Genomic DNA, 14,323 nt, shown 5'->3' with positions numbered 1-14,323 from the left:
GTTATTTTTGACTATGGGCATCTCTGGAGTTCTATAACATATACGGCTGCATGTCACATTAACATATAAAATTAAGTTCTGGAACCCCCCAAAGCATCATTAAAACAAGCCTCAACAAGATACAGCAAGTAAAAGTGCAGCTGGCAGATACTGGCACCAAGCAGCGGCTCAGCCTCACTAACAAAGCATTGCAGGACGCCTGTTCATTCAGCATCATCGTCTGTACCTGCTCCAGATGCATAATTTTAACCCATCAGACAAACAGTCAATAAATATGCCATTCTGTACATAAATTATGCCTCCTACCTTCTGGAACTGATTTTTTTTTTTTCTGAGTGGAAAAGAAACCGTTTCTTCATTTTGCTCCATATCACAATTTTAATGAGCTTTGATATCATTGTACTAAAAATATCTTTAGTGTTTCTAGTTAGAGGAATCATCTTGTAGTCATTTATACTTATTTTCTCCTAGAGAACAATATCACCTTATTGTTTAGTAGTAGAGGTGGGCATGAGAAATCATATTAAATGTAGGTGTAATTCATAATCATTAATTAATATTTATTAAAAAGTCCTAGCGAGACAGTTAATAGGTAAATATAACAATGACTTTATAGGTCATTTAGAAATCAGTCTATTTTCTCCCATACTTACCCTAAGAATTTGGGTAATGCATCCTTGATGATGTTAATTCTGATCTTAAAAATTTGGCCCCAACCATGACATCTAAATTTGGATATCTGAGATTTCCATAATACATGAAAGAGTAAGCAATAATCTTTATGTATGTATGTATGTATGTATGCATGTGCCAATGAGTAATTTGGTTCTTGGATGGAAATTAAGAATTTGATGATAAATTAGAGGTATGAATATCAAGCCCTCCTGAGTCCCAAGCAATGCAGAGAATCAGTAATTTATTAAATGGAACCCTTATGGCCAATGAGGAAAGATGAGTGAATGCAAGAGCCAAGGGAGATCATAGATCCTTGCTCAACTATAGCTTCCACAGAATCAGAGTTTTCCATTACTTTTGCCTACAGATAAACACTGAAAAATCACTTTTTTTTTCCCCACTGAATTCTAAATTAGGTGGGGAGGGGTGCAATGATGGGAGAAGAAATAGTTCTGCAGTTTGATTTCTTTAAAAGAGTGAGCATATGCAGTCCCTAGCTCAGAAACGGAAACTCTGATCTTGTTCCTCTATTTTCCAGATTGATTAAGAAATGCTTTACCTATATTTTAAAGGAAAAATATTCTTAAGGCAACAAATTGTAGCATACACAGAGGCAGTATGTTTTGCTTACGGAAAATAAAATCTCCTTGTAATTTAAATCTCTTTAAAAACTGCATTTCTCCATATATGCACACTTTCTTATTCATACATAATAGTGACCTCAACCACCATGTAATGTGTAAGACTTTTATTGCTGGAATCTTAAAAAGCATAAGTTACATATTTTGAGGAAATAGTCTGACTTTTTCACTTCAGGATTCTCTCCAACTGAACAAAAGTAGTTTTAATAAAAGCTCAGCTAATTCAGCCTCATAAAATAAAGAGGTATATAAACATGAGTTTATTAATATATCTAATGAATAATGGAAATAGGTTAGGTTTTGTTTTTTGGGACAACATTCTTCAATAAGAATGTGAATTGAAAATGTAGTGAAATGCGACTTTGGATATTTAGGCTGTATTGCTGGCAGGATCTTGACTCTCATTCATATAGTTCACATTGGTCTTTAGAGTACTGTGATTTTTGAGTTCCTTAAAGATAGATTTCAGTTATACAAACAGTGCAAGTGATCCATTATTGTTTACTGAAAATTCTCACATATACTTTTCGAGAGACAATGTACTCAGTTGAAAATCACACTTTCCTTGGGATATGGGAATGGAATGATGATACCACACAAAATAAGGACCTAGCTTGCGAGGTCCCATCTCACATTCTATCAAGATACTAACCACTCTGTGATTAAAGTCAGTATGAGACACTAACTTATTTCTTATTTTATGCCTTACATACCATTTGTAATTTCTACATTTTAAAAGACAAAGAAAAAAGAATACCTTGGAAATTACACATTCCAAAATAGTATAGTACCTATGAATTTGTAAACTTTTCGTGAAGGAACTCTTCAAATCATTTTAGAATTAACAATACGAAGACTTGTACAATTTCAAATACCTCAAAAAACTCAAAGACGAATTACAGACTTTTCATATTGAGTTGAATTTTAATTGACTTAGAATTTTGATATAAAAACACATTTCATAAAGTATGACATGTGAAGATTGTCTCCCTGTTTTCAGTAAATTTTGTTCTAATGTGAGAGTAAGTAATATCTCTTAAGTTTTAAACTATTTCATGGGTATGACCACTGAATTTCTCAATTAGAGTAGGCCCACTGAGTAACCACTATCGCCTGCGGTTCTACAAGTATTATAAAAGGGATTTTGGAACAGTTCAGAGTTGTATTTTACATAGGAAGCCTTCAAATGGAATTGGATATTTTATATATATATATATATATATATATATATATATATATATATAGTAAGCAAGACTCACATCTGCCTTCTATGAGCACTTTAAATGAGGGTCTAGAATTAGAAGGCATAATTTTGTTTTCTGTCTCTTTCCTAAATCTATAAAATGGGATAGTATTTCCACATTCCTCCCTGGCAGAAATGTTGTGAAGAGGAATGAAATAATCTCTGTTGCACGTATATAAAAATAAAAATTTGTTTACTTCAAATTTTAAGAAACTTTCACTTAATATAGAGAAAGAAAAATAGTTTATTGAAACATTAAGACAATGATCCAATGTAATTTTGTGATCTTTTTGGGCAGAGAAATTTGTTTTGGTTTTGGTCTTAATCTCTGCATTATGAGAGAAGCTAAAGTTTTCCCCTCATATCTGATTAATAATATTTAAAAAACTCTTTAAAAATGACACTGATATCTTAAAAAAAAGCACAGGATAGGTAAATGAACATTTAATGCTTTGTTTTTGGAATATAAAACTCCATTTCTCTTGCCACATGAACACTTCAGAAAAAATAGTAAGTGGTCTACGAAAACACTTGAAAAGCATGAAAACTAATGAATGAAGAAAATAGTCTAGCATATGTTCGAATTTAAGAAACACAAGAAAAGGCTATTTTGGGACCATGAGATCTTTCAGATGGACTTAAAAAAATATTATGCTATAAACATATTTTGCCATTTGTAAACATAAACACAAATGAATATTAAGGGATAAATTATAATACTATTCTAGAAATTACATACATTAACATCTTACTTGCACTAAAAACCAATTTGTTCAACATTGGGTATTTGTAAAAATAGATTTTTTTTTTGAGAAGTAAAATAATAGAATCTCAAACCAGCTGTGATGGCATATAGTAAAAGATCAAAGCTAAAAATGTAGGCAATATTGGGCATGGTGTAACTAAAATTTAGACATCAGGTTTCATTCAGAAATATTACAGAAATGTCTTCTATCAGTGGGTAGAGAAATATTACAGAAATATCTTCTATCATTGGATAGATTTAAGTCAATGAAGAAAGAGTATTTGAAATATTAACATTATTATATATCTGTACAGATTTCATAACAAGTGGGCAAGTAGAGTGATGAAAAATACTTTGAGATCAAAGGTGGCAACATCGAATTACCAATATCATCTTATAAATGACACATCATGTATTTGAAATACATTTGGTTTTCTAATGGAAGATAGAGCAAAGCTCAGAACTCTGGAGCATTGAGGAAGTTTTAATATAGTTGAACTGTAGAACCAAAGACCTAAATCAATGTCTTCAAAATTATGCTTCTCAGATTCTGAGATTTCCATAAGGTATATCAAGGTACCTTTAAAAGCCAGTAAATTTACAGTGGGCAATTTTAATGTACATGTGTTGCATTATATTAAGGTCAAAACCAACCACACATGAGTGGTCTTTCCAGGAATGAAAAACAGTGACATTCCAATATCCCCAAATGTCTAACAACCTTTGTTCTGTAATTGTAAATATGTCTATTCACAAATGATGATGATAGAGACTTTCCTTTGAAAATTTTTATGACTTATACTGATATGATTATACATATGAAATTAGGTGATAAGATTTCAGTCAAGATTTTTCAGTATTTTACTGACTCTAGTAGGAAAATTATTCTTCTCAGCCTTTAATTTCCATTATAAAAGATTGTTTTCTCATCAATGCTTTAATCTAAACAAATACTATCTTTAACTGAAACTTCTTAGTGACTTAAAATTCAATTATAAAATGGAGTTTCAGAAAGCTATTTAACAATAAACATATTTGAAGCTTCCATTCTTTTCCAGTAGTAATTTTGGAAAACTCTCTTACAGTCTAATTATATAAGATAAATTATGTTTGTTTCTTTGCTTTATTTTGTTTCATTTCACTAAGAATGTATTAAAAACATTCTGGATCTTTCATATATTTTTCCACAAAAACTGTTGGCATTTTATTAAGTATCTAAGCATATTTGTGGCTAAATCATTCATTCATTCATTCATTCATTCATTCAGTGTATGCACACATACATACACACATAAATATACATACACACACAAATCCCTCACTGCCTCCACAACTGCTAGCATTATTTGAAAAAAAATATTAGAAAAATGATTGTGTTATCTTAGGGTTTTTTGTGAAGGAAGCATTCTGCCTTTCCACTTTTCCTTAAATCAAGCATTTAAGATCTAGCTAAAGTTTGTTTTTGCCAATACTTCTAAGTCATGTCTTCATGAATGTTCATACTCTCATTATCTTTGAGATTTACTTCAAGGCAGGCCTGGATTTTGATCTTTTTTTTCCAAGATGTAAAATCTGCCTATTCTGCATCAGTGATGATTTATCTCTTATGACAATTCTACTTAAGACTCAAGTAGCTTGAACAATTCAGCAACCATTTTTGTTTGTTTCTTTTAGCTTTTCATACAGCAGTTTAAATAAAATCACAGTGTAAAGCCATATTTATGTTATACTTTAGCCATTGCCAGATTTCAGGAATTTGTGGTTTGTCATCAAAGCCCCATGCTCATAAAAGAATTTGTGGAGTAAATGAAATCATGTGGAATAAATCTCTGCTTTCATATTAACCTCAAAATTTTCCTTCAAATACACAATTTTCAAAAGGTTGAGAAAAAGATCTCTGATTTTTGGCAACCTGCTTGTAACTTTCTCCTGTTCTCAGAAGATCACTGATATCCACTCCACCATTTCTCACATGTACACACACATGCATACATATTCACACCAGTTTTTGTAATCAACAAAAATTAATTTACACCTAGAGAATACAAGTTACAATTTACAGTACCCCAAGGAAGCCCTATACTTCTCTAAAATGCATTTCAGAATATCTTTTCCCAGCAAGTTTTACCTACAGATAAGAGCTCAATACAGTAGTACAGCGATGTAGAATCTTTAATCTGGGAAGAAATTATCTACATTATTTCACTTTTAACATGATAGCACACTATTGTGCAGGAGTCCTTCTAAATCTGTGAATAGAGCTCTCTGATCTTTTGGCCTAGCCTATAGTTTTATAGCTATAACCCAGATATATATTTAGGATTTGCATTTGTAAGTAATTAAGACTAGCCCTTTGGACCCTGATCTCCAATATGTGCATATTTTTTATTTCACCGGTATCAAATTAGAAATACCACTTCAAATATCTGAAATTATTCACGCTTAAAATATTAAAAAACATTTAAAATTACATGTGGCTCTGTTCTCCAATGCCACATATATCCACAATGATTACAAAAAAAAAAAAAAAAATTCCAGTTAAGTTATGGTCATTCCATGGTTCTTAGGGAGAAATGGTGATTTGAAGTAGCATTTCGTCAAGAGGTAGCATTCCATTTCCATATATGATATGATTTTCATCTTAATGGAACAACAAACACACAAACATGTTAAATGTGAAACAGATGCTCCAATCTACAATCTTACAGCTTCTGGTTTAAATCAGGACCACAGTAAAAGCTTTGGAAAAGAAGTATGAATGCTTGAGATAAGGATGATGTGCTCTATGTATATTTTATTGACAATTATCCCCTGTGAAATCACTTGTTAAGATTCCCCTTTGGAAATTGGTTTCCATCTACTCTCCTTTTAGGCATACCTGGTGCACTAACTGTTAAAATGTACACAAATGGAGAAAAAAAAAAAAAAGGAATGCTGACGATAATACATAGAAGTGGGACATTACATAGGAGTGAAAGCGGGAGGGGAACACTAACCATATTAGGCTTGGATGGGCAACAGCGCACAGGGAAGAAGCCCTTCCACAGCCACACTCGCAGCAACTGAAAAGCAAACAAGAGAGCCCAAGATAAGGAAGAGATCCCACTCCCTCAGTATACCATAAAGACACTATGAATTTAGACAGGTGTCAGCTTTGCTTTTCAAAAGCAAAATCCCTAAATGCATTACAATGAAACTTCTTCCACAATGCCTTTCAAATTAAAAAGCATTTTATGGATTTAAGAAATACAGAGCTATATTAAATAGTTATTTTTATTTTTCTTAAAATGCTTATTCAGTAGGAAATATGAGCCAATGTATTTGATTATGCAATTAATATAGACATACAAATAAAAATGTAAGCCCACTTAAATATATCTTTCCTCAGGAATTCCTGCAAAATTTATATTCAGAAGACATGCTAAATTGTCCTTTAAATACATGTTTGCATAGAACCTATAAATTTAGGAGGGAGAGTAATGTCCTGTCCATTTGACCCACTGATTTCTTATGCCAGTGGCATTATTTATCACAGCTTATCAAGACGTTATGCTTACATGACTTCTCCAATCACCTATGGAAGGCTACCAATTTAAATTTACATATTCAGGTTTAAAAAATGCATCTCCAAATATATATTTGTAGAGCTATTGCTATATTAAAAAAAGCAAACTACATATAATACATGCACTTTTCTGGATACTGCAACATTCAAGATTCTTTCAAATTTTTCACATATTCATAAAAAATCCAGAAAATACCAAGTAAATTATTTTATAAAATGCACTTTGTTGTTAGAAACCACATAAACTGATCACAGGATATAACATAGAATTTATTTAGTGCTTCAATGCATTCATTTGTCTATATATTTTGTGAATAGCATTCATAGTGATTTCAAGAGAACTGAGAAATGAGCTCAGCAATGATACCATAAACCAGCAGGCCAAGGGTTTTTTTTCTAAAATCTGTCTGTTTTGAACTTTATTTGAAATGCATCTACTCTATTTTATAATAAATAAAGAGAAGAAAATAAAATATAAACATACAACAAATTTGGAAATGCTAACAAAGGTAGGCAAATATTTCCAAATTAAATTTCAATGGGTCTTTTTCAAAGGAAAGTAGGCAATGTTTTATATATATATTTTTTTCTTTTTTTTTCCGGAAAACTGATGATGTTTTAATTTTTAGGACTAGTAATTGTCTGGAAACTTGACTGTCACTAAAGTGAAATCCTAGTAAATAAAAATGTTTCCTGTGACATTTACTTCCTATTTGACTATTTATTGTAATACATTTTTTAAAATATGCCAAAACTTATTTCACTGTGGAGATAATGAAATACAAAGTTACAGGATATCAAAATACTGAAATACTTAAAGATTAGGTAAAACATCTGTGAAATACTTTGGCAGATCTTGATATATTTCTTTGTAATTCTATTTATTTCATAAATATCTTAAACACTAATATCTTCTATAAATTAATTTTCCTAATGTTTCTTTTTATGTTAGCACTCAGATTATGGGTTGGTAAACTACAGCCCATGAACCAAAACTAGCCCCCCACTTATTTTTGCAAATGCAGTGTTGTTAGAACACTGCCACACTCTACTTGTTATTTGTGGCTTGTTTAGTGTTGTTCTGACATAGTTGAGTAGTTATGATGGACAATGTACGGTCTGCAAAGGCTAAAACACTTAGTACCTATCCTTAAAGAATGTTTGACTTCTTTTCTTAGACTATCAGTTTCCTAAGATGAGGATGATTCTTTAATCGTTTTATTTCTTCACAGTTTAAACGAAATGAATGACATCCACAAGTAGTCAGTGCTTTACTGTAACTGATATTAACAATGGCACAATTATTTAAATTTACTGATAGCTATGAATGTGGAAAGTTTGCATGTATGTGTTAATTTCAAAGAACACATTTTCAACTCCATCAGTAATAAATAATAATTGTTGACAAATGTATCTATTTCTCAGTGATTAATAAAAAAGGATGATGTCATCTCCTGATAAAGTACAAACATACTTCTAGTTCAGGGCACACTGTTTATAAACTCATGTAGAATTGTGTTTAGGAAGGTGATAACTTCACTGTGGTTGGCCATTACCTATTAGGATTTCATAGTCAGCCAGTGTTCTGAGACTCCAAAAACACATGAATGATTCTAAAAATAACATTTTTTCAGTCCTCTTAATTTGAAAATTATAATAAGATTTTTTCTTATAGTTTAATACATACACACACATACACACACATACACATGCAATTCGCAGTAACGCCAAATCCACGAAGAACTTAAACCACCATACTTAGCGCTAAGATTTTAAAGTTTTAATAAACTTTAATCAAAAATATGAAATCATGTAAAATCAAACACTTGTGCTACTGCTTTTATCTGAGTCATTGCTTTAGATTAGCACTGATAGTGTCTTTGACTTGTTTTAAGTGGCATAAATAAATTACCTTGGGCAAATTAGTTAACCTCTTTGTGTTTCAGTTGACAGCTATAAAATAGAAATCATAATGGATCCTATCTCAAAGGTTTTTTAAAAATGAAGTGAGAATACATAAATTCACTTAGATCAATATCTGGCATATCATGCATTTTGGGAGAAGAGTGTAGCTTATTCCTCTTCGTAATATCATACTTAGAGTGATAAACTAGATACTTATTATCTCAGATGAATTAGCTTTTTGATGATCCATATAATATCATCATACTAAGTATTTCCATTTACAATGTAACTAAATAGCTAATTATATTCAGACCAATTCATATAAATACAAATGGTCAATGTAATTTTTTTTTGGAAAAACTCAGTTCTACAAAATATATTTTGTAAGGATTTAGTGATCACAGCACCCTATGTATTATTCTGTTATCAAGAAGATTAAAACTGAAGTTCCTTTTCTATGAATATCTGAAGCAGTATAGCCACCCCCCCCCCCAAGTAAATGTTTTAAAATAAAGTCTGAGGATGCTGTCACAGTAACACCTCAGCACCAGATGGTATACGTGTTCTTTCCTTAATCAATACATACTTGAAGTACAGGTTGAAAATGCTTACAAGCCTCAGAGATAATTTAGAAATAGAAACCAAAATGTGCTAGAAATAGCAGCCAATCTAATTTATGTGAGCTATGGTTCAACATAGCACATCTGCATTCTCATCAGTTTTTAGCACCTGGAAGTCTGTAAGTAACGGCATGCAGCTATAACAAGTTTTATCCAAGTTTAAAATAGTTTAGCTCTCCCAGGCTTATAATGAAAAACTGCTGGTCTTTGTTTTAACAAGATATTTCGATTTGTCCTTCGGAAGATTAAAATATGATAACAGAAGCTCTCCAGACCCAAAAAAGATTCAAATGAAATTACTTTAGCCAGGACTTACACAGAGTTGATCAATACATGCACGAAGTGTGTCAGTGTAAGTAAGATAACCTCCCTCCTACCAAAGCAAGGTGATTATAACTCTAGGGAAGAAATTCTCAAAGATACTAGATCAGAGAACCAAGACTACAGGCTATGGATAAATGATTTAAACAAGAGATCATACAAGCAGAAAAGAAAAACACTAAGATCTTAATAGACGAATGAGAGAAAAGCAGGAAGAGTAATTTCACAAAACAAGTACTTTAATCAGGTAACAAGTATTTTCAGTTTACTGATAAAAAAACTTAAAAAGGGTAAGAAAACCAAAAGGTTCTGTAGTTTCCCCATTTATAAATAACTTATGTTCTTTTTTTTAGAATTTATTTTTATGTTTATTTAATTTTGAGAGAGAGAGACAGAGTGCAAGCAGGGGAAGGACAGAGAGAAAGAGACAGAATCAGAAGCAGGCTCCAGGCTCTGAGCCATCAGCACAGAGCCTGATGTGGGACTCAAACTCATAGACTGCAAGGTCATGACCTGAGCCCAAGTCGAATGCTTAACCAACTGAGCCACCCAGCCACCCCTGTGGTTTCCCCATTTAAAATAAAACAACAACAACAGATGGTACTCAGTGGTAGAGAAAACAGAGTGGCACTTAGGCCACCCTGAAAAGTGAACCAATCCTTTAGGAAACAATCCTCCAAAACCTATCAAAGAGCAAGACACCACTGTATAGCAAAAGAATGAAGATTATGGCGTTTGTAGTCAAACTAGGGGCAGTCCTGGATGTATCCATTACTATACGTATAGTCTGGGTAAACCAGGCATTGATGTAAATGAGATAATAGTGGAGACTCTACGACAAGGCAGTTTTGAAGAATGAGTTTCATAATCCAGTGTGAGGCTCTTCACATTGTCCCAGATTCAAAGTGACCGCTTTGAAGTTTTAAAACTGACAATATTATAATAATCTGGTCCTGGGGCAAAGAATGAGGTACAGAAAATATACATGAGTCTGGGTATATTAAAGGAACTAAATAGCTAATGAATATTTTGAAATAAACAAATTATATTTGTGGAATCTAAGATGTGATGAAAATCAATAAGGTATATATAATATTTAATTAGTGTGTAGAGAAATAAAGTGGTAACAAGTATTTTTTTAAGAGCTATTGTTGGAGTGTTACATTAAATAGCATTATGGGGCGATTTTAATTTTCTCTGCAGTTTTTGGGGGTTATTTCATTTTATAATTTTAAGAAAATGATACAAATTATTTAAACAATTCCAATTATGACGTTTATCACAATATGCTGTCATTTACACTCTATCAGTTTTTAAATGATGAAAATAATTTAGATGTGTAACAAATATTTAAAACAGAAGAGCTGAGGAAATTGTTCACTGATAGTTAACATTGACAATGTTAATTGTCTTCCAGATTTAAAAAAAATCTTGTAATGCTGTATCTTTTGCATCTGTGTCTTAATTCCCTGCCCTCTTTTAAGACTTAGTACTGATTTCCGGTTGAAGCCAGGCTAAAACTCCGCAGAAATCTTTTGCAAAAACTGAGCAAGGGATAAAAAGCATAATTATAATGTATGTGGCTCCCAAACTCTAGTCTTCATTCTCCATGCTTCTGGCACAAAGGCATAAAATTATTCCACCCTGAAAAGAAGGTAATGCAAAATGGTTATAAAGAACTTTTTTTTTAATTTTTTTTTAATTGTGATTTTGAGTTAGTCTGAGGGGAACACCACATCTAATACATATGTTGGGATTTATGTGTGCCATTCAATCACTATTTCCAAGTCGTAGTCTAGACAAATTAGAAAAAGATATAGTTATATGCCGTAATTTTTCAATCTTTTTTCTAGTTCTCTGCTTTATTCTCATTCTAGAGCTTCTTATCCTTCAGCAAAGGTTACAGGTGCCTCCCTATTATCCCCTGGGATGCTTTACTAACAATAGTCCTGCCTAAGTACAAGTCCCTGGTAGATGGGTTTAAAACATTAGTGGGGAAAAAAAATAAGAGAAACATCAGTGTATCTCTTAGTCTTACCTAATCAAGTTCCAAGCATTCTCATATCTTTCTGTGAAATAATAAGAAACATATATGGTATCTGCTTCTCAGTTTCTGACACAGAATTCCAAAAATCCTTGTATATAGGGGTACTAAGAGAATCTTTTGTTCTAACATTTATCTTTGGCCCCAGTTCCTGGCACAGAGCTTCTAAAACTCTTGTAATTTCCTAAGTGATAAGAGCACTAGGAGCATTTCTCATTCTATATTTGGTCTTTGACCTTGGTTCTTAACACAAAGCTCTAAAATCTCTAGGAATTTCCTGGGTGATAAAAATTTCTTTTGTACTAATGAAGTAGCTCTTGGTGGTTTCTTAGATGGAGGGTGGTCACCAGAAACACCTAGGTCATGATTAGAAGTATGGAATTTTCAGGGACACCTGGGTGGCTCAGTTGGTTAAGCATCTGACTCTTGATTGCTCAGATCATGATCTGACAGTTTTGAGATAAAACTCCACACTGGGCTCTGTGCCTGCTTGGAGCCTGGTTCAGATTCTCTCTCTCTCTTTCTCTCTCTCTCTCCACCCCTCTCTGCTGCTCACACACAGGTGCTTTCTCTTTCTCTCAAAAAAAAATTAAAAATAGTTAGAAGTATGGAATTTTCAGTTACACCCCTCACTCTCCAGAGAGGGGAAAAGGGCTAGAAAAGAAGTTAGTGATCAATCATGCCTACATCATGAAGCCTCCATAGAAATCCCAAGTCCAGAGTCCAGAGAGCTTCTCATTTGCTGAACACATCCATGTACTAGGAGGGTGATTTACCTCAACTCCATGGGCTAGAAGCTTTTGCACTTAGGACTCTTCCAGACCTTGCCCTATGTTTCTCTTCAACTGGCTACTCATCTTAAAACTTAAAAGGTTTTGTGGAGAACCCTGCTATAACCTTTCTTTCTTTCTCCAGAAATAGCCTGTTAACAGGTTAAAAAAAAATCTGATCAATTAATTCACAATAAATTACATACCACACTTAAAATGCCTCCATATGGGTCAAGCCCTTACTGTAGCAAAATATAGCAAATTCTGTTCCAAAGTATTAAAGGATAGGTGCCATAACATTACTCAATGACCCAAACTCTACTATTAGTCAATAGTCAAAGACACGTATAAAATAGAGATAAAATCATATAAGTGACTAAGGTAAAGTTTACATAATTATACATACGTCAAAGATTTATAAAATAAAGACAAATCCCTAAACTCTACCAATCTAAATGTGCCATATGCAGCCATCCCTCAAGGATAAAAATCACAAAAACAAACAAAAACCTACTGACTTTAACTTTGGAATCAGGAACTCTTTTTATTTCTTTCTCTGAAAATGACTATTAGGACCTAGAAGGAAAGCTTGATGTGAGTTATCTTTAGACAACATTTCAGTTGATCTATTTTCCCAAGGTATATTTTAATGAAGATTTCTATATTTCTTTTAATCATTCTCATAGGCCAAATATCATTACAAAACAGGTTCTTTTTCCATGAATGCCACAGGTAAAGCCACTGATGCAAATAGAAAATGTTATTGAACATGTTAGATTCAGTCTGCTTATTCCAGGATATATTTAGGAAATCAAAATGAATTTTACCAAATATTAACCACCTTTGTAAATTTTTTTGCTGCACGAGTGGACACAATAATTCTCCTTATTAGCAAACATTTACTAACAAAATATGTGCTGTGCTTTAAGAAATTATATAAAAACAACTTTGAAACCACATTATGCAATAATTCTATACCTAGCCACAGATTAGAGCAACAGGTGATATTTAAACCAACTAACAAACAAAAACCAATGCCCAGGCCTCACCCTAGAACAATTAAGTCAAAATATTGTAGCTTGGTTGTGGGACCCAGGTATCATTATTTTTCAAAAGCTGTCAGTGGATTCTAAATTTCCTCCAGATTGACACCGCTGATCCAATAGGTACTCAATAAATACTTCTTATATTGAATGTTGTGTCTTATAATAGTCTTAGGGGAATTTGCCTAATGAATACAAAAGGAAAGGTTTTTAATTAGCATATTAATGGTCTGCTGTTAATAAAAACTTCTGAAGTGTCTAGAGATGCCTAAAAACAATTTGTTCTCTGGTAAGTACTTTAAATAATTCTCCAGAAATCTGTAACCATACAACCATGTAAACCATGAAGACTGGTTTGTTAAGTAACTGTAAATTTCATTGTATTCTCTACCTTTTTAAACCACAAGTTTTTTTTCCCTAACATTTATCCTTACATGTTTAATTGTTAAGTTTAATGTTTAACGACAGATTCTTTTGAACTTCTATATTTCTATATTAGCTACTTGGATTAAATAATAGTCATAATATCTCAAAAATAGCAACACTATAAAATTATCTGTATTCAGCTTCTCTATTTCTCCCTTGTGTCTATTGGACCACAGACTTACATATAGTTATATGAAAGCAAACTCAGTTTTGCCACAGATTTGTCAGAAGAGCTTTCAAGAAGTGGATATCTTGATATAAAAGATTTTCTTTGAACTGTTACTGAACTGGGGTAAACCAGAACCACATCTATATTTAGTTACAT

General features: G+C 32.4%; 1 protein-coding gene across 6 annotated transcripts in view; it reads right to left on the bottom strand.

Moving 5' to 3' along the window:
* EPHA5 (EPH receptor A5) overlaps positions 1–14,323 on the bottom strand; it is a 338,890-nt gene that overhangs the window by 47,893 nt on the left and 276,674 nt on the right. For 4 of the 6 annotated variants that reach the window (XM_040482250.1, XM_040482225.1, XM_040482266.1 and 1 more), the window contains one exon: positions 6,301–6,366. The exons of the other annotated variants lie outside the window; for them this stretch is intronic. In XM_040482250.1, coding sequence (XP_040338184.1) covers positions 6,301–6,366 — 66 coding nt within the window. The remainder of the gene's footprint in view (positions 1–6,300; positions 6,367–14,323) is intronic. 6 annotated transcript variants of the gene reach the window in all.

The sequence above is a fragment of the Herpailurus yagouaroundi genome, unplaced genomic scaffold (genome assembly GCF_014898765.1).
Source record: "Herpailurus yagouaroundi ecotype Mexico unplaced genomic scaffold, PumYag 28, whole genome shotgun sequence".
NCBI classification, from domain to species: domain Eukaryota; kingdom Metazoa; phylum Chordata; class Mammalia; order Carnivora; family Felidae; genus Herpailurus; species Herpailurus yagouaroundi.
The sequence above is the reverse complement of the archived record's forward strand: the minus strand, read 5'-3'. Positions and strand labels throughout refer to the sequence as shown.